This window comes from Scomber scombrus, chromosome 9 (genome assembly GCF_963691925.1).
Source record: "Scomber scombrus chromosome 9, fScoSco1.1, whole genome shotgun sequence".
Taxonomy (NCBI): Eukaryota; Metazoa; Chordata; class Actinopteri; order Scombriformes; family Scombridae; genus Scomber; species Scomber scombrus.
Genome location: NC_084978.1, coordinates 8773362 through 8794319, shown reverse-complemented (window position 1 = coordinate 8794319; position 20958 = coordinate 8773362). Strand labels below are relative to the sequence as shown.

The 20958-nt window shown below is 37.4% G+C and overlaps 3 protein-coding genes across 3 annotated transcripts; all 3 read right to left on the bottom strand.

The window, feature by feature from the left end:
- Nucleotides 1-5838: 5838 nt before the first annotated feature.
- eif4ea (eukaryotic translation initiation factor 4ea) lies at nucleotides 5839-11170 on the bottom strand. The gene is made up of 7 exons (XM_062425170.1): nucleotides 11153-11170; nucleotides 9400-9503; nucleotides 8905-9000; nucleotides 8461-8524; nucleotides 8138-8251; nucleotides 7867-8006; nucleotides 5839-7205 (listed from the first exon to the last, which is right to left on the bottom strand). Exons 1-7 carry the CDS (start codon nucleotides 11168-11170, stop codon nucleotides 7091-7093), a joined length of 651 nt encoding a protein of 216 aa, XP_062281154.1. The 3' UTR covers nucleotides 5839-7090.
- A 1826-nt stretch (nucleotides 11171-12996) lies between these two features.
- On the bottom strand, nucleotides 12997-17007 carry LOC133985513 (alcohol dehydrogenase class-3). The gene is made up of 9 exons (XM_062425169.1): nucleotides 16937-17007; nucleotides 16189-16290; nucleotides 15725-15866; nucleotides 15514-15601; nucleotides 15079-15298; nucleotides 14065-14325; nucleotides 13854-13989; nucleotides 13336-13474; nucleotides 12997-13199 (listed from the first exon to the last, which is right to left on the bottom strand). The coding sequence occupies exons 1-9, from the start codon at nucleotides 16952-16954 to the stop codon at nucleotides 13175-13177; spliced, it is 1131 nt and encodes a 376-aa protein (XP_062281153.1). The 5' UTR covers nucleotides 16955-17007; the 3' UTR covers nucleotides 12997-13174.
- A 1033-nt stretch (nucleotides 17008-18040) lies between these two features.
- On the bottom strand, nucleotides 18041-20915 carry gar1 (GAR1 homolog, ribonucleoprotein). The gene is made up of 7 exons (XM_062425592.1): nucleotides 20870-20915; nucleotides 20337-20570; nucleotides 19406-19560; nucleotides 19211-19270; nucleotides 18988-19114; nucleotides 18691-18807; nucleotides 18041-18563 (listed from the first exon to the last, which is right to left on the bottom strand). The coding sequence occupies exons 2-7, from the start codon at nucleotides 20542-20544 to the stop codon at nucleotides 18553-18555; spliced, it is 678 nt and encodes a 225-aa protein (XP_062281576.1). The 5' UTR covers nucleotides 20545-20570; nucleotides 20870-20915; the 3' UTR covers nucleotides 18041-18552.
- Between the last annotated feature and the right edge of the window lie 43 nt (nucleotides 20916-20958).

Below are 20958 nucleotides of genomic sequence, written 5' to 3'. Positions count from 1 at the left end.
GGTGTCACTATAACAAGTTGAGACTTGTTTGGGTAGTAAAATTCCTTCTATACACGGCTCTGTTTGAAACAATCATGAGTGTAAATATGAGCCAGACATTCCAGTGTTGACTGCTTTTAGAACCACAGCCTTTTTATTCCCAATGATTCAAAGTGAAGTTACATTTATTTGCAAAGCCATTTCTATCAAACAAGTTTGTCACAAAGTGGTTTACAGAACAAAGCGCATCAGTGCAGATTAAAACAGAAGACAGACACAGGGAAGAACAGCCAAATACAAGAATATCACAAATTTTGTGTGCCTAAAACTACAGTAGGCTTAAGCCTTTATACGCTTTCTAATTATGTTTTGTTTCTGTTGTTTTCATTTTTTTCAGTGGCAATCTTTAAAAAAAAAAAAATTAACACTGTGACTAAACAATAGTAATATAAAAAAGACAAGAATTAATTACATTTAGGTCTACAAAAATACTAATCAATCTGTCTCTCTCTCTGTTACTGCATCATTTACTTTTGTTATTAATGTCCAGCTAAATTGCCATAAACATCAAAATATATCAACTATCTTAGGTAAAAAGGAAGCATTTGTCACAGTAGTGACTGAATCCTTGCTCATTTAAAGTCTTGACTATTAAAATAGTCATGGCCACTATTGTGTGGTGAACTGCAGAGCAACAGACTGATTTATAGAATGTAAACTTGTCTATGAGAAAAACTGAATTACTTTGAACCATGTATAACTAATGATAATAATAGTAATAAAAGCATGGTGTCTTTCACATCAATTTTGATTCCAGAGCTTGTTTATGTGTGTGAGCTTTTGTGCACATGTATGAGTGATATGAAGTATCCAACATATTACTACTGCAAATGAGTGGATTCCTCCCTCTGGTTCAAACAGAAAGATGACAAGATTATTATTGACTGTAGGACACTGTCGGCAGCCCCATGGATAATAACCTACCTACTGAGCGTAGCTTAAGAGTCCTCAGATGCAGCCGCTGCTGAGGTACTGCCAATAAGAAATAGTTCAGTGACATTTCTGTCATGAAACACAGAGGGAATCAGCACCTCCTGTGGATGCAAAGAACTATCTGCAACCTCTGATGCTGCAGCCTCGTCCAGAGTGGTGTCATGTCACTGGGTTTATAACTCATGCACTTGTGCATAGGAGGTGGTACAAAAACATCAGTCAAATAGAGGCTGCACTGCTTGACTCTCCCTGTCCCCTTTTGTGCGCTGTACAGGGGCTGGTGAGCAGGAGGCTGACAGTTGCCTAAGGCGATAGGGGGGAATCGTAATGTGGATTTTTTTTGGTGGGGGTGGTATATAAATAAATAAGACACCCAGCTGCTATTTACAGATATCTTCTTTCCTTCGTGTGTGCAACACAGACACGCTCAGTAGAATCACAATTTCCTCCACCAAAGTGTTTTGTGGAAGATTGAAAGATTGGAGACTGCAAATCAAGAGTGTAGCTATGCTGCCTCCCTGTGGAAAGCTGATGAAAAAATAAAATCACCACTGTCACATTCACTCTAGGATTCACTCTGTTTCCATCACTTCATATTAAAAGCTATAGATAGGTTCAAATAGTTACTTTCCTGTTTCAACATGATAATTCCCCCATGCAGAAAGCAAGGTCCAAAATAAAAAAGTTTGGTGTGAAAGAACTTGTCTGGCCTGCAGAGAGCATTTGAACACTGCTGGGATGAATTCAGAATGCTGACTGCAAGCCAGGATTTATCAGCTCACATCATTGCCTGGTTTCACTGATGATCTTGTGGCTGAATAGGAGCAAATCTTTGCAGCCAGCCTCCAAAGTCTTGTAGAAAGCCTTCCCAGAACAGTGGAGGCTGTTATAATATCTTCCTTATTCCCATGGTTTGGGTGTAAGATGTTAGTGAGTGTATGTCCAGGGTTGGGCGAAGAAAGAAATCAAGAAAAAAGAAAGATAGATTGAATAGATAGTAGATCTTTGGATTCCTATTGCTCCAGCTTCACAATATAAGCTAGTTCACTGATGTGAGGTAGCAGTAGCAACAAATGTTCAGTTTGTATCACAGCTTAGTAAAGAATAAGACATGGCTGATATTCAAACAGAAATGCTGAGAACCTAAACTCCAAACCACAAAGCCTACTCACTGTAAGTCACACTTAATATAATCATTAGCTAAAAGCATAAGTGGAAAGTGAAAAATTAATGCATATATACATAATACATATATATACATAATACTCAGTACTGTGCTTAAACCCTGTTTCGAGGTACTGGGAGCTCCTTACAAACTCATTCATATTTTAACAATGAATGGGAGTTTTCATTTTAATGGTTGCACTTTTACTTAAAGGTTCTTTATGTAAGAAATTACTTCTCACTAGTAACACCTGTGGCAAGTAAGTGAGCTGCAATCAGCATCATGTTGCTCACACTTGCGTCCATGTTCACACTCCATCAGTGCAAGCAAGCAGCAGATTTTTCCTTGCTTACACTTTTCATAACTAAAAAGATCTCTGATGTTGTTTTGCACAGTGCTTCAGCAAAGAATCTCTCACTCGCGGTCAGTCAAACCCCCAAAAACAAAGGTTATTATTGCCAGAAACAGTGATAGCTGGCTTGGTTAGGTAGCTAGCCACCCACCAACCTGATTGGTGGCTAACAGAGCTTGAGAGCTAATATCTGCAAAGTGTTTCTATTCAAATAGCACTGGTTGTGATGTGGTGGGTGCTGGTTATTTGTTGATGTTAGCAGGAGAGGCATGGGACTTGGGAGCACGGGAAAACTTCACATCCTTTGCATTTGCATGGAAAACAGGCCTGACTCCTTCACATAGAAATCCCTTCACAAGCTGACATAAGCACCTAAGAAAGTGTGGAGAAGTCTCATTTCTTAAATTATGTTACAATCTCATGTCAACAATTAATAGGCTACATATAAATTGATTCACAATTCTTACACATAGCCCCTTTAAGCAAAGGATATGCATACAACTTCAACACCTGGCCAAATGCCTTGAATGTAAAGGTATGCTTGAAAGTACAGGTGCCTTTAAACAACTGCATTAGAATTGAATGTTTTTTCTTGCCTGTGCTTGAGATACAGAGCACATTTATGTTGCCTCTTTAAATTACAGGTGTCAGTTTGGATTAGCACTTCCATCTGTCAGAACATCAGGGTCATCAAATCCACTCTGCAGATGTCAGCTGTTACCACTCAAACGTGCTAATCAGTGAAAAGGATCTAAGCAAGAAAAGTAGGTTTTGCATAAATCAATACTGAAAGTGGCTGTGAATAGATGACTATGATCAGGAAGCATTATCATCATTTTCAAGAATCTCAAATGACAGGCACCAGTTAAGACCGGCCCCAAGTAGCTGGCGACATAAAATCTACTAGCTTTTGTAATATTTTGCATGAATGTAATAAAATGTCTGTTTTTACATCTCCTTCATGCAGTAATGATATAATAGTATATATATTATCATAGAGAAAAGTAATTAAATTATCCATCAAAATACATTATTACAGTATCAGGCAGTTAATTACATTTACATAATTTATCACATTTTGCACTCATCCAGAGGGAGATTTAAATCTGATTGCATCATGACACACACACGCACACACGCACACACAGCCATGTTTCTATATCACTTCAGAGGACATTATATTCACTCACATAAATTTCCTGGATACGTATCCTAACCTCAGCCATAACAACTACTTACCTAACCTTAATATAACCCCAATTAATGATTTACGTTAAGGGGTCTTGCTTTTTGTCCCCATACGGGAGTCGAGTCCCTGCAACATGAAAGTCTAAACACACTCACAGTTGTGTTTCCATCACTTCAGAGGACATTACATTGATTTACAATAATTTCCTGGAGATTTGTCCTAACCTCAACCTTAACAGCTACTTACCTAACCCCAACCTCAATATAGCCCCAATAAATGATTAAGGGGACTTGCCTTTTGTCCCCATGAGGACATTGAGTCCCAGCAACATGACTATGTAAGCACACACGTGCACACACACACACTCCTCTGTACAATAAATGGGCAAATAATCTCACTGGCCTGTACCAGGAGGGCATCTGAAAACATCTGAGGCCTGAAGGATTTACTTCACCTGCAGTAAATTAATTGACTTGAACTTGTGCTGCAGCTGAACAGAAAAGAATAAAAATACCAACAAAACTAAATCCATCTGACAGGGTTTACACTTGATCAAATATCTAAACTATGTTTTTTCCCCAGCAATGTGTTAATTAAATATATAATAGCAAGTACATTCATTAATATTTGTTTTTTAATAAACACAAGGCAACTTGTATCTAAAATTACTTGTACTCTACCTCCATAAATAAATACAAAAACATGTGAACAGCTAATTAAATGAGAAGATAATGTTACACATAATAAAGACAAGATTATTTTGTATAAGAATAAGAGTGGGATACAAGTGATTTTAAGAAAACAAGTACACTGTATCTGTATCAATTTTTTTTTTTAAATGTCCTAAAGTGCCATTTGAGCAACTGTTTCCATCAATATTTTTTTTTACCATTTCTTAGCCAAGCTGTGTCTGGCTGATCATGACAGCAGTCACTGACACTCCTGCAGAGTGCAGCAAAATGCCCAGAAGCCTCCTCAAGCACTCCATACTTTCTCTCCATACTTTCAATATGAGTCCAAAGAAATCTGACATAATCAGTGAAGTTACACTGATGAATTAAGCCAAAACAACAACATGATTTACAACACAATTTGTCAAACACACTGGGTTATGAAGATGCCTCAAGTGTCTGAGTCATTCAGGAGAAGACTGGCAGCTTCTCCTGAATGTCTCCGTGTCAGTCATTTTATGAAGTAACTGAGAAGAGAAACCTTTTATAAAATTCAGCTGTGAAACTTTCTGGGCCTGGAGCTTTGCCTCCAGAGGATTGTGAGACAGCACCTACAACATCCTTAAATGTTATTCTTCCTGAGGTCTGCAGTGAGTCAGACAGTCTATACGCTCTTCAGCTTTTTGAAAATGGTGAGTAATGGAATGGGTGATGCGATGGAAACATTGACAGGATATAAAAGAAAAAAAGGTCTGGAGACCTTTCAACGAGGTTCCGCTTGTGATTTTGAATCATGAGGTAAACAACCTTGCAGCCTCTTGAGACATTTCTGTGCGTCTCTCTTCTAATTTCCTCTTACTTGTCTCTAGCATGAAAACGTGCCCTGATTTACTGTGTCAATTACAGGAAACCCTATTCCAAAGTGAAGGGAGGGGCTATGTTGCTATTGGTCTTAAGTAGCGGTCAATGGATGTCATAGATCACTTACAGCTACCTTTAAGTTCAACTGCAATTTGTACAGCCTAATGTGGGTTAAGAGCAACTGAACATGAATTACTGAATTACCGTGGCTGCACAGTACCTGCTGCCACAAGAATCCCTTAATTCACTTTAAATACCTAAGACAAAGTAAAATCTGAACACAAACACAAAGGATTTACAGAGTTACGCAGAGCTACTTACACACAGATGTGCAGTATTTTAAATTGCTGGGTAGACACCACTATGGCATCGTAAATGCCATGGCAGTAAATGAAATATCCTGAACTGCTTTTAAAGGATCAAATATAAAACTATTACAATATTTTAGATAAGATAATTTCCTCACCTGTGTCATTACATTGCATAAAAGCAACTCAAAGATGACATTTTTCCAAATCACATGACAGTGTGCCATTTTGATTTTTTAGTATTAAAATAATTAGTTCATAATAAAAACAGCTTGTTTTGAGAAAACACACTTAAATGTACATGTTTATTTACATCTCTCCTTTTTACATTTATTTTATTGCTCAGATACAGGGAAGGAGATTACATTCAAGGCACATTTTATCCCTTCAAACAATGCTCCTTATGCTTAGGTCACATACAAACCAAAATCTGGAATGAAAAATTATTATTATGTAAACTTTATCCAAGTAGATGATAGTTGAAACTCACATCAAATTAATACGTAAACTTTTTTACTGAACAAAACAGACCGTAGTCACATGGCTTGGTGTGTAGGGGGGAAAAAAACAATAAAATATCAAATATGTATTTTTGGAAAATATCCCCATCACAGGCATACTGTGGTACAAAATAATGTTTTCTGAAAATTGTAAAGATTATGTGAATAAGACAACAGGTCAAATTTGAATGTGATCAATCCTGGGTACCACAGAGGATTAGTGATGCTACCTGATCTATTTAACCCTAACCCTCTATTTCAGTTTGAAATTTGTAAATCACTCTCAGGTAGTAAAGAAGTCAACTTAAAAATCTTAGATATTTAACAAGTAACACGTATATTTAAATATATTTTTCACTCAACATAGTGAAGGTACCACTTTAACTTTTCTCATATTGCACAAACTGCTCAACAAGAACTTAACACAGGTCAACCTCAGAAATCCTGTCTGTAATAATGGAAATAAAGTGACTAATAATTTGAAAACTGCATAAACATGTCAAAACATTGACTGCCCAAATGTAAACAAAAAGAGAATAAAAAATAAAAAATAAAAAAAAAAGGTCCCTCCCAATTCGTCAGTTCAGATCTGAGCTGAACCAAGATGTTGGTGATACTGCAACCACATCCATACATTTATACTATGAATTGAGTGGCATGTACGGCATGAAAAAAATTACAGTTAATGCCAAAGCAGAATTCTCTTTTTACTTTATTTTTTGCCCTTTATGTTAAATACTTTTAAGAGAAATAACAATAATAATCTATACTGAGGGCTGGATAAACCAAATAAACTCTCGAAAATGTGCATTTGCAATGGAAAACGAATACTGGACATCAAATATCTTTCACTCATCTTCAGCCCACCACAAGTTCTCAAATGATACATACTCAAAGACAAAAGCTTTGGCATTGTCAAGAAATAGACAAACAAAAAAGAAGTTATTTTTCCCCCACTTTACATATTTCTGAGTGGATAAACACATCTTTTACATTCATGGAGACTTTACAGAAAATGTACGCTGACAACAGAAAAAAAGAGGCATGGCTGATGATTCTGGGTAATGAGTCCTCAGGCTACAAACTTGTTTTTGGTTGTGGAGCCGCTCTTCGTGGCCGTGTCTGCATGTGATTGGTATCCGATGATCACCTTTGGCGGAACGCCTAATCTCTCTTTATACACACGTCTAAAAAAGGCAAACAGAAGATAAACATGTACTGCATATTAGAATCCAAAAATTGACATGAAAATCAAATACATACACACACGCAACTTTTTGGTAATATCTTTAATCCCATTCTTTAATGCCCACTTCTAGTACTGTATCCAGCTGTAGCAAACCTCTTTACGGAAGCATCCACTCATGATGGATTTTTAATGCAATTTGCCTCGGAGGAATCGTCAACAAGTCTGAAAATATGAAACATGATACTGGGATTTTCTGTCCAGCTGTTAAGCTTAATGGGCAGCCATCACCTCATTAAGGACTAAAATTTGAGCAACATATTTCAATCATTATGGCCAGCCTACATCGTGCTGGGTTCAAATGCCTTAGCCCAATAATATCACTCAAAAATCACTGAATTCTTTTGTTTTTATATAATTTCCAATTGCATGATTGTGTACAACTAGTTGCTCTTGAGGGCATGAATACATGTTTTTTTTTTTTTAAAAAGGTGTAAATGAAGATGTAACCTTTTTATATGTATACAAACTGCTACAAATCAAAGTAAATACATTTGCTTAATTGTTTATTTAGAGTTACAGGTATCATAAATTCAGTGTTTCTAATAAATCCTTAACTATGACTTACAAACTTGTTTTATACAGTATTTTTTATTGCTCACCCTATGTGTGTGATGGCATCTTTGTTTTCATAGTTTGTGGTCCATATCGCTATTTTATCTCCTTTGGCTCGGACATTAATGACGGCGCCACACACGTCGTCACTGTGGTCGTCAAAAGCTTCACCCACAAGACACAAGAGCTGCAGAAACCCCCCCCCCAAAACAGACATTGTTTACAAATGGTTCATCAGTGATGAACAGTTTATTGATGTCAGTTAGTACCAATAGATAAGGAGCATTGTAGAGTTAAAGCAATCAAAACTTGACATACCGTCTCCAACCAGAACCGATCCAGGTCTGCTTTCCGCTGCTGCTTGGACAGAGTTATCAGCCATCGGCCGCCTCTTCGGTTCTGCTCATCCTCCCACATGGGTTCAATCCCATCCTGCATCCAAATAACGATCAGAGCTAAGGACACTACACATTTTCCAAGCTATCCATTTTGAAAAATGGCTATATTCTTCCCTTTCCCTATAAATTTCCCTGAAGATCCTCTGACTTTAAAAAAGGAACATATACTAGTAGTTTAAAGTAGGACAGTTTTAGGTTTTGACTGGGTATATTGTACAATGTCATAAGTAGAAAGCAATTTACCTTAAACAGTGAGTAGTCACAGCCGGACATCAAATTACTTGATAACTGGATGTGATTGTATAATCTGGGAAGGAAGAAAAGTTTATGTCAAACACCATACAACAGAAATCTTTGGAGGAGCCTGTTAACATTCATAATGCATCATAGAAAAATGATGCATTATGAATGTTAACTTCTTGGCATGGCATCATCTATCACATTTTCTAGTTTCACAGTAAGAAACAGTAACAGTTTGGACAACAGGCACAATAGGCTAAGTTTAAAGAGTTAATCCCCCCACGATATTAAATTGTTGATTATTGTTGAGAATATTGTCTTCAATTAATTTTCCTCTCTCTGAAATGACGGCCAATTTTTGCAACAAATCCTATCATGAACCCCTCTGATGTTGTGCAATTATAAAGCTTTGAGTGCAGTCACATAGAAAGCAAATGATGTACTCACGCCCAGAAGTCTTCCACTGAGTCAAATTTAGAGATGAGACGAAGGTTGGCTTGCCATGTTTTACTTTTGTCGTTCTTGAAAAACCAAAGAGCCCATCTGCAAGTCAAAGAAGAGTCATTTATTTTTAAGCCAGCTGCATCCTTGCCTTCATGTGCCATGATACTCATTGCATATAGACAACTATACATCACTGAGTAGAGCCTGTACCTCAGAAAACACTATACAAGCTGTTGAGGTATAGTATGAGAAGCACATGAGAGATTTTCACTAAACGTTTATTATGTGGCTCTTTACCAACTTGTTTAAACAGCTCATGCACACATTTCCTATTCCAACATGTGCATCTGTAACTGATGTGAAGGTACCTACTCAAATTTCAGCCAGTTTGGCATGTCATTCAACTATACCAACATCTCAGCTGGGAAAGAAGTCCATTGTGTACAGTGTAACTAAACTTTATAATGATATGCCTGTCCACAAGGTTTTCTGTCTTACTTGTTTTGCAGTGGATGCTTGATGTATGCTTCAGGGCTTACGACCTTTTGAATGGTTGTTTCGCATTTTTCCTTTTCAGGGTTTGCAGGAACTGGAGCTGACGCCTGAAGAAAAAAAGTATTTATTGAAGAAAAGAAAAAGAAAAAGCACTTTCAAAGAAATGTGAAAGTGTGTTGTGTGGGTTTTTTTAAATTCTCTGACTATGACCTTTTTCTAAGGTTATCACCTGAAGAAACAGATTTGTTTTGCTCAGTTTTAGAGCTATTTTTGTGCTGATGGCCTCTACAGGTAAAAGTTTGTTTAAAAAAACTGCAATGCAACAACTAAATAGTAGCTTTAAAATTACCATGACGTTGAATCATCATCTCTCTCTTACGGTCTCAAAATAAGCTTCTGTGAAGTTCATTAATCCGGAGTATAGAGCTGCCACAGTTAAATTTTAATCTCTTAAATTAACCGCCAACTATGTTGATAATCGATTCATCATTTGGAGCCCTAATTCGCTGACTCTAGCTTCTCAAACATTAATATTTTCTGGTTTATTTTAGTCTTGTGTGACAGTAAATGTAATATATTTCAGTTGTGGACTGTTGTTGGCAAAACAAGACATTTGAGGATGTCACCTTGGGCTCTGGGAAATAAGTGTTCAACAGGTTTTGCTATTTTCTGACATTTTATAAACCAAACAATCAACAGATTAATCACTAATGAAAACAATTGTTGCAGCCCTGCCAGAATACTATATCAGGTATTGCACTTGAGTATGATACAGGTATTTCTGTATCAACTTCTATCTTTTCCAGCCACTACAGCAGTCCATTTACTTGCATCATTTCTTAACAATTATTTATTTAAAAGGGAAATTGCATATTACATGAAATACTCAATATCATTCAAAGTAAAAATAAGAATGAATTGGGCTAATTGAGTTGAGTTCAATAGCTGTCCTTCCAGGTACCCTTACTCAGAGGGGAGAGTTTCTCTGTACAATCATACAGTCCATTTTAAAAGTCCCAGCAAGGAACTCCATCCACAACAAACATATTGTGATACAATCAACTCGAAATCCAAGTAACATCTCCATTTCTTCCAATATGTATTACCCTTCTCCATATTTGTGTTTCCCTTTTGATCTATGATGTCTTCATTTATTATTTTATTTCTATGTGCATTCCATTTTGAAAATAGTTAAGGACCAAAATAAATCTACTACTACAGTACAGTACAGTATAATTCAATTCTCCACAAGTATCAACTTCTTCTACAATTATCATCTTCCGTATTGAATTTAAGAATGAGAATTAACATGAGCCGACATTGCACTTCTACTGTCGACATTTCCACACCGGGTGAAACACATCAGACGCTTCCTCTCATTCATCCGGACTTCATTTAAGAGGAACCGACTGGGTTATATATCTCTACTCTTCCACCACTGTTTGCAGCTTGGCTTGTTTGTCCCCCCGCTGCCCCCTCCCCCTAAAGTTAATGCCGCTTTATCGAGTTTAAAAAAATGTCACCAAGAGTCGTTAAACTCAATAAAAAGGTTAATTTATAATGCAAACTTCTCTAATGTTTGGCTAGCGAGTTACGTTACCTATCAGGTGATTAATATTAAATTATATGTTATACTCTGTCAAAGCTATCGCCAGTGTTTCTTTTGTGTGTGTGTGTAGATACAAAAGGAAAAAAGCAGCCTCGACTCATAGAAGTTGAATGGTTGGGAGATAAGAGCGTGTTTCGGTTGACTCACCACCAGAGCGGTCGCCATCTTCTGGAAATCACATTCAAGTTTCTTCGGCGTGTTAAAATAGCTGATTGGTACACCACAACACGCATGCGCAAGAGCATGAACACACATAGTACATATTGATCCAGGGTGTGAAGAGGACAGTGTGACTATTACTTCCTTCAATTACTGATGTGGCATCCATCATGGGTAAAGAACAAAAACAATCTTAAACATTTTTGTAAAAAAAGAAAAAGTGTCTAAGGATGTTCTCCTCGTATTACAAATAGATTGAAATAGTAGTTTAAGACTTCATGTAGCAGTATAGTCCTTATGAACATTATTCTGAAACAGGGGCAGAGACAGATACATATTTAGTTTGTTTGTTTACTGAATGGTTCACGAGTAGTAGATTTATTTTGGTCCTTATTAACTATTTTCCAAATACAATGCACATGGAAATAAAATAATAAATTAAGACATTATAGATCAAAAGGAAAACAAAAATACCTGGAAGTACAGCTATTGAACTCAACTCAATCTACTAGCCCATTTCATTCCTATTTTTACTTTGAATGATACTGAGTATTTCACATTGTAGTAGATGACCCTGTCTGTTGTTTGTTTTGTGTATGTATTTGTGTTTGTATAAGCATTGCCAAATACAATAAACGTTTTTAAAAAATGAAAACAAAAAAATATTACTTTCATTTTTAATTAAACACTTCACTCAGTAACACTGCCTCAACTGAAATGTTTTCAGAATGATCACTCCAAACAATAATTGTTGTTAACTCACTCAGATTCAGTCAGCAGATGGTTGAAGTCACTGTTCAAAACAGGTGACTTAATAGTTTACATCCTTATCTGTAAACAATGTTACAAATAAGATGATGAATACCAGTGTCAGGTTTTTTTTTTTTTTTTAAAGGTTTTATGGCTTGTTTGACCAGAGACGTAGTTGCTGATGGTGATGTCATTGTGTTACATATTGTCTGGTAGGGAGACCTAGAGAGCCAAACTGCAATCTGAGGTTTATTTATAGTCTTTAATCACAATCACTGGAAGTTAAACAGGCTTCACAGTAGACAGGAAACAGAGACAAACTCTCACTCAGCCAAAGAAGCAAAGAAATCTTTATAAATGGAAATCCTTGATAGGCTCAACAGTTGGAGGAGCTGATATCTTTAATGCAGCCTGCTGCAGTATATTTGGGTAAGACTGTAAAAGCCTTTCTTGGTTTCTACACATACTATTATCTGCATGTAAAAAATGGGTTAGGGTAGCAGGCAGCATGAAGGAACATTTACAAAGGAGTAAATGTTTGACTGCAACTGCAATTAGGGGTAATTTGGAAGAAAAATATTCCATAAACCCAAAAAATCATTTTCAGAAAATGTGTTTGACTTTCCTGATGAAGTGTTATTGGCTCTTAGTATTTTACACCCATAAATAATGTACATATAGTGTATAAGTCTTACAGGCTTTGCAGAAATAAGCGATGACAAACTCTGCTCCTCTGGGAGTCATGAAGTTCATGCATGAGCAGCAATTACTGATTACTGGTTAAGTGTTTAAGATGATATTTTATTCAGTGTGATGTGTGCATGATGTTCATTAAGAGCCTGTGATGACAAAGTACAAATGTAGCATAAGAACAATGTTACAGTACATACCTTATTGAATTAAACTGTATTCTTTATTATATTATTGTGTTCTGTTTTAATATTCAGTGTCTGGCATGCATTTTCTGACCTGTGTTTTCTTGGTAAATTGTGTTACAAAGTATAAAATCGGTAAGCATGAATATGGTACATACTACAGATGTGCATATCAGTAACAAGGGGCAACAAAAAAGAGGAAATAAGTGAATTTAAATAGATTTAATGGAACCATTTAGGCAATTTCAAAAATATATTGGTGTTAGAAAGAAATTGAGTTCTAATACTGAAAATTATATAATCAACGACAAGTGCAGAGAAGTAAGTGCTGCAACAATGAAAAGTGATTGTTTCAAGGCAGGATGTGAAGGATGTTTTAGGCACTTCAGAAGGTCAGGACTGCGCGGATACTGCAATGGAGAAAAAAAAAAAAAAAGATTAATAGGTTAGGACAAATGAACAGCAAAAAACCCAAAACACTTATAAAACAACTACAGAGATGAACTTTTATATGCACTAAATGCAGAAATTAACTGTTCTTCTTACCTCTTTCCAGCGTGCATGAGGTCAAATCCCTCATTGATCTTCTCGAAGGGGAGAGTGTGGGTCACAAACTCATCTACCTTCAACTTCTTATTCATGTAGTCGTCCACCAGTTTGGGAACACTCTCCACACTTTTCCAGCCTGGGAGTGAATACCAAAACCAGTTCAACAACTTCAACTAAACAAAACATGTTGCATGGTGACCACAACGTTTTAAAAACAGATTATACATTCTGTATTTGTTCCATGTCCATCTCAAGGCTAATAAAATACCATTACAAATAATAATCATAATCATCATCAGAGACGTTTTCTGGATCTAATTATTTTTAAAAAAGTTGAAGCTGCAATTGAAAGTCATTTTTTTCCCCTCAAGAAATGACCATTAAAAAATCTATCACACACTGATGTATTCCAGTATGAAGCTGCCTTCAGTCTCAAATTAAAATTATGTAAAGTTAGCACTGCAGCCTGATAAAATTAAGCATTTTATAACAAAGAATCTGCTATAGCGACTCACCTCCAAAGGCTGTGCCCCGCCACACTCGGCCTGTCACCAGCTGGAATGGTCTGGTGGAGATCTCCTGTCCAGCTCCGGCTACACCGATGATGACACTTTCACCCCATCCTTTGTGGCAGGCCTCCAGAGCCGCTCTCTACAATATTAAAATGGTAGTTAGTTTTGTTTTTTTAAAGGCATTACACACTTATGAAACTTATTTAAATCTCACCATGATTTGCACATTTCCAATGCACTCAAAAGAATAGTCTACACCGCCGTCAGTCATCTCCACCAGAACCTCCTGGATGGGCTTGCTGTGGTCCTTTGGGTTCACAAACTCAGTGGCTCCAAATTCCTTTGCTTTCTCGAACTTTGCAGCGTTGATGTCCACACCAATGATCCTGGTTGCCCCAGCAACCTTACAGCCCATAATAGCAGCCAAGCCAACAGCTCCGAGGCCAAACACGGCACATGTAGACCCAGGCTCAACCTGAGTGTGCATGAAAAAGAAAAGGGCAATTAGACAGATGTACTTTACTGATCCGAATTCTTGTGTTACAGCAGCAGGTTATCCAGGCATTTCATGAGAACAGTAAATATACAGTTAACATACATAAACACTAAAAGAGAGAAATATATATCTATAGGAAACACAAGAACTAACTAAATAAAATAGCTCATTACAAAAAGTGCTCCTCTGTCTATCCAGTCCGTAACAGAGAGGGAGAATTTAAGTATGACCACAGAATTCTACAAATAGAAACTATGCAGCATGTATGAATTTGGGAATGGTTTTGGCTTCTGTGGTCTTCTTAATGCACACTAATCATCTGAGCTGGATTTCCTTGAGTCTTCCGACTTGTGAATTATTTTTGTCTTTGATGTAAGCAAAGAACAGGGATTGAAAAGGTGAAGAACAAAAATCTACAAGGTGCCAGCTCATGATACCATTCAATGTTTATGGTTTTACTCATCAAAACCATTTATGGTCAGAAACAAAAATCTTAGAGACTCTCTTTATTTTCACCCTCAAATGTGCACTATTAACACTGGAATGAAAATTACAAACATTTGCATCTCTTTGTATTGCTTTTTAAGGGCAACATTCTGCACACACTTTTAACAATATAGGTGTCATATTTCAAATACTGATTATTTAACTTTAGAAAAACTGTTCACAAACAAATGCTCCATTTTAAAAACAGGCAGTCTTATAGCATGATCTACAGTCTGTGATACCCACCTTGGCAGTATTAAGAGCAGCACCGTAACCAGTGGAAATGCCACATCCAAGAAGGCACACTTTATCCAGGGGAGCTTTCTCGTTCACCTTGGCCAGAGAGATGTCGGCTACCACGGTGTACTCAGTGAAGGTGCTGGTCCCCATGAAGTGAAACACTTGCTTCCCCTTGCAAGTGAAGCGTGAGGTGTTGTCAGGGAGCAGGCCCTTGCCCTGGGTTACTCTGCAGGAAGCACAGGGGAAAAATTGTTTCTTTTTGAGTGTGTATGATGAAACTCAATTGATGTGAACTTCAAAGTGGGGCAGGCGGAAGCTCAAACTGAGCTTTGATTTGGTTGCCCTGAGGTTGGGCACCTGAGGCTATTCTGCCACAAAGACATACATTAAATAAAACATAGTCATATTGTTAATAACAGGCAGTCTTTAACTCAACATTACCTAATTTTCTGGCAAAGGTTGGTCTTGGGATTTTTGCAGAATTTGCATTCTCCACACTGCGGCACGTACAATGGGACGACAGCATCACCTTGGTGAAGGAGAATTGTAAAAAAAAATAATTAAATCATGCATGGAGACACTTAGTTTTAACACTGTATAAACAAATGTCAAGTTTGTCCAAGTTTCAGGGTTTAGTCAAGCAGCTCCTTACCAGGCTTGAATTTGGTGACACCCTCACCAACGCTCTCGACTGTCCCAGCACCTTCATGGCCCAAGATGACTGGGAAAAGGCCCTCAGGGTCACTGCCACTCAGAGTGTAAGCATCGGTATGACACACTCCTGTGGCAAAGATCTGAAAGGAACCATGCCATTAAAAGTTCATGTCAGACACAGTTACTAGATGCAAGAGTTTAATGTAAAATATGTTTGCCTATTTCTCACATTAGTTTGATTACTTAATATTTAAATGAAGTAATGATACATCGGCATAGACATACAATGATCGATGGAATGATTAAGCTCTAAGTGTGGTTGTCAAAAGCTTATAATATAGGGCTATGATACTTCCACGGGAGATTTTGAAGTAATTATTGTGTTACTTGTGATCTAAACAGGAAATCATAAGCTATAAAATTGAAAATTCCTTCCAGCTGACACTCTAAATTTTGTCTTACCTTAATGCGAACTTCATGGGCCTTAGGTGGGGCCACCTCCACCTCTTCGATGGAAAGAGGTTTCCCAGCTTCCCATGCAACAGCAGCCTTGCACTTGATCACCTAAAAGCAAAACGCACTGCATACTTCTTTCAAACTGTATCACACTGTGCTGCAGCTACTGCAGAACCTGCAGCCATGGCTGAGGCTTACAGTGGCTGTGACAGCTGGTTGCATAGTGTAGCCTTTGAACTGTATGCAGGGTTATGCAAGGACAGCCAATAGCTCCCAGTGCTTTATGCTGCTAGAGAAACCGTTAACTTTCCACTCCCAGTTTCACTTAGCTGAAAGAGTATTTCTGCTTCTCACAGGTTTCTGCGGGTAACGTTAAATGTGAAAGACGTGACCGTTCATACTTTATGATCACCCGCAGGAAGCTTGCTTTCATAGTCCTCTAATTACTTGCTTAACCAACAAGAACAACACTGTTTATCGCTCTCAGGTCAAGCATTGCAGACATTTGCAAATTCCCACTGGCGACTGACTGTCCAAAGATCCTTATTAAGTAACCAAACAGTGTTTCATTGTATTTGTTAATTCTGTGGACGCGAATGCACATTACTTACAAGGGACCCTAAACCTTTTTTATAACTTTGTTTCTGCTACAAAGGAGATATGTGCCAATTTAACGACATGCACATACACACACACAATATGCACGCCATTAAAATATTTTTTACACATTTTGTGGAAAAATGTAGCGACTTACTTTCCCAGCTGTCTCCATGTTTGCTGCTACTGCACAAGAGGCCGGAGCGGGTGCTGAGAGGCCGTAAAGGAGTTACCGTCTGGACCAATCAGAGACGAGAACGCGCAGGGTAAGCGCGACAATCCTCTTATTTAGTTTTAAAATATATAAATATGAAATGTACAGCCAATTAAGAGCATTAAGTTAATTTGAGACGTAATTGTAACCAGGGTTATTATAGTTAACAATAACTAACACTAAAACTAGCAGTGAAGAAATAATTTTGTTGTTGACTATTTAAAGTTTTGCTGTGGGAAGAGCATTGTTTATGGTTAAAGAGTGAAATAGTGAAAATGATAACTTTAATAAACAATGACTCGGTGAACCATATTTGGGTTTCATCCTTTTCAGCTTCTACAAATAAAGGTTTTCCTCCTAAAATCTGAAAAACGAAATAAAAACTAGTCAATTTCTCAAAATAAAATTTAAACTAAAACTACTCATCACTTGTCAAACAAACTAAAACTGATTTTTTTTCAAAACATGACCATGAGATGTGATTGAAAGCACTTGAAAAAGCTAGTAGTCTACTATGCTCCTAATGTTTTTGTAGCATTTATGTGTTTAATGACAGAATTCACTTATATTTATAGAATCATTTTAATTTATAGCGTGACCTAATCTGAGTCCCAAATCCATCCACACATCCCAAATCTAAATAAAAACAGTCAGTATGCATTATTAAACTTTAGTTTTCAGTGTGCTGTTAGTTGCATTGGAAAGTAAACTATGTGGTGTTTACATTAATTTGAAAGTAATATTCTTAAACTGTTTGATTGACATAAGTTATATTGTTGTGTGTTATAAAACAAATTTGTTTTGCAGTCAGTGTACAAGACAACATACTATAGTTTACGATATAGTATACTGTATACAACTGGCATGTAGTGTGGAACAGAGATACAGCGCTGCATTGCTGTCACTGACTGCAGACCAAGTTTATCCATTCTTGGTAACAATACTTAAACCATAAATGACTCCTAGTACCACTTTCAGATGGTACTAGTATTATTTTGCTTCACAATGTCAAAGATTGTTAGAATACCTGGGAATTTACAACACAGACACATTTACAAAGCACCTTTTAATCAAGGTTGTTAACAAAAATCAGACAATATTCTGCTCCTGTGATTTTTACACATAAGTATTCAAATCTTTAGCTAAGAAAGTATATATGGTCTGATTTCCCCATGTTTCCATATCTGACAAAAGTAAAGCATGGAGGTTTGTCAATGTTCTAATTGAAGTACAAACATTTATCAGGGCCAAACACTAACACAGACAGCACAGGATGTTCACAGCCTGTTTACAAAGGAATCCACATCATAACAGGCTGAATTGTTCCCGCTATGTTACACTCAAGCATACATATGAACCTTTTAAATAAAAATCAAGATCCATCAATCATTCAAAACTTAAAATAAAGTAAAATAAAATAAAAAACACTCAAAAGTCAATAGCGGCAATGTCCACTTTCTTATTCTGAGTCCAACTAGCCAGGCTCTGATATACAGCGCCACCTTCTCTTGTGTAGCAGAAGCTTCAGATGAGAATCACACCAGATCACGACCATCAGATCACCTTCCACCTACATGTCAACAAATAAAAAAAATACAAAAATGCAGGCATTATAGACATTACATGTGCAACAAAGCTTGTACCTGCACACCAGAAAAGATATCAAAATATGTTTTGATCATGGAAAAAGGGCAAACCTCTGAATCCACGTCCACCGCCTCCACCTCCTCTGAAGCCTCCTCCACGTCCACCACCACGTCCACCGCCAAATCCTCCACCCCTGCCACCTCCGCCTCTTCCACCTCGGAATCCACCTGATAGAAGCAAAGCAGTCTCCTTAAAGCAAATATCTAGATATTCTTCGACTTTGTTGAAAAAATCCAAAGCAATTGACGGATTGACAGATCAAATTCAGGGGGGAAAAGACATGTTACTGTCATCATCACACATTAATCAACAATTTACACCAAGATTAATTAGGATGATAAAATCACCTCCACGACCGCCACCACCTCTTCCTCCACCTCTACCCCCTCGACCTCCTCGTGGCGGACCCTTTTCTCCTGGTGGCCTGGGGAGGAATCTCTGCAGCGGGAGGAGCTTCATTGGATCTATGTAGAACTAAACAAGGAGTTGCAAATTATTCAGAGTTCAGCACACAGAGGCAGTGAAACACATGAGAGCATAATTTACAAAGTTATGCAGGTCCCTTCATACCTTCTGCAGTTTCTTGAACGATGATGCCTTCATATTATCAGAAAGTTTGACTGAAAAGTACTGCAAGAATGAGTTGAGGAATAATATACGATTTTGAGCCACAAAAATTTAATTACATGCCCACAAGTTGACTTTTTTTAACTACACATTATTTCAGAGGCCTAGAGACTGAAATGACGATGACAGAAAGGATACAAAGTCCCGCAGCTGGCCGAATATCTCATCCACCTTTCCTATCTGCTCCTTATTTTCCAAGTATATCGGGGCGTTGAAGTAGGGGACTTTGTTTTCGTCTGTTGTACATTTACACACAACGTCATCTTCACACGGGTGCATGAACTCTCCCACCGCTGCAGAATGAAGAAACAATCAAACACAGATAAAGTTAGTGGTGCAAGTTCAATATGTAGCTATGGACTCTACAACAAAAAACAAATTCAAATGCCCACTATAAAAATGCATACGGGCTCCATTTTTGAACCATTTTGTCTGTTTTCCACAAGTCACCACAACTTTTCTCAAGGAAATAACCCAAAATGCAGAGCCTTTAGACATTTAACTGGCAATGAAAAACATTTGTATGTGTTCCTTTTAATGACTTATGCATGTTCAAGTCACAAGATAATTCACTAAAGTTGTATCAATGTACAGTTGTTGGTGCCTGAGCATTAAAAGCACAATGCATAATGCTATATGTAAATATTGGCTTAAGTATTATTGTACAACACTTTGGCTGACATAGAGCATCACTGATTAATCATCATTAATTACAACAATATAAGGATATTAATCAATCGGTTGGTCCATAAAGTGTGAGAAAATAATGAAAAAACCTATTAGTGTTTCCCAAAGCCCTGAGTTGCGTCTTCAAATGTCTTATTTTGTCCACAACCTACATATTCTATTGAATAGTGGTTGTGGTTTCTTCATAAATTAAAAGAAACCACAAACTATTTTCATTTCAGAAGCTAAAATCAGATTTTTTGATGACTCAAAAAGATTAATTGATTAGCATAGGCACAACTGGAAGGTATTCTCATCACTTATCATTCCAGCTTCACTCAAAACGATACCAACTTAGCAAACATATTACCAGCATTACTAGTTTGTGTCTTTATGATCTTACCAACAACATGGTCTGGAGGTCCGTAGTCTTGCTGTCTGTTAAAACCACCTCTGCCACCACCTCGTCCAAATCCACCACCTCTGCCTCCTCCACCAAATCCTCCTCTGCCACCACCATATCCTCCTCCTCCTCCTCTGCCACCGCCATATCCTCCACCACCACCACGGTTAAAACCTCCACCTCGACCCCCTCCTCCTCTGAAAGACATTTTTTCTTCTTGTTCTTTAAATTCCTCTGTGAGAAACAAGACAAAAAAGGGAGAGGAAGCCACAAGTTAGAACAAAACACAAGAAAACATTACACATGTTAAATCATTATTAATCTGTATTTACTATCGCTGCAAAGCCTGGCTAAACATTATGAGCTGAATTTTTCAACAACGTGGTTTCAGGTCATAAGTTCCTGCTAACATGCTAGCTCGTTTCATTGATTAAACTACACAATTCACGCACACACGCTAACACATTATGTAGTAGCTTCAAAGCACAAGTTTGCGATACTATCCGCACAGAATTAACGCAAAAAACACTCACAAATCTGGACGGATAGCAACAGCAGCAACTTTAACTCCGATTGTCGTCCATGCAATGACAACACGTGTGATCACTCACTGCCGTAAAGG

Excerpts from the sequence above, each read along its gene's own strand:
- eif4ea (XM_062425170.1), bottom strand. Across the intron at positions 9,001-9,399 it reads AAGCATCCACTGCAAAACAA|ATGGGCTCTTTGGTTTTTCA; the intron begins GTAAGACAGAAA and ends TTTGACTTGCAG. Across the intron at positions 7,206-7,866 it reads GATGCCATCACACACATAGG|ACGTGTGTATAAAGAGAGAT; the intron begins GTGAGCAATAAA and ends TGCCTTTTTTAG.
- LOC133985513 (XM_062425169.1), bottom strand. Across the intron at positions 15,867-16,188 it reads CCCATGAAGTTCGCATTAAG|ATCTTTGCCACAGGAGTGTG; the intron begins GTAAGACAAAAT and ends GGTTCCTTTCAG. Across the intron at positions 14,326-15,078 it reads CTGCTCTTAATACTGCCAAG|GTTGAGCCTGGGTCTACATG; the intron begins GTGGGTATCACA and ends ATGCACACTCAG.
- gar1 (XM_062425592.1), bottom strand. The coding sequence starts at position 20,544 with ATGTCTTTCAGAGGAGGAGGGGGTCGAGGTGGAGGTTTTAACCGTGGT. Across the intron at positions 19,271-19,405 it reads TCGGCCAGCTGCGGGACTTT|TACTTTTCAGTCAAACTTTC; the intron begins GTATCCTTTCTG and ends TCATTCTTGCAG. Across the intron at positions 18,808-18,987 it reads AGGTGGTGGCGGTCGTGGAG|GTGGATTCCGAGGTGGAAGA; the intron begins GTGATTTTATCA and ends TGCTTCTATCAG.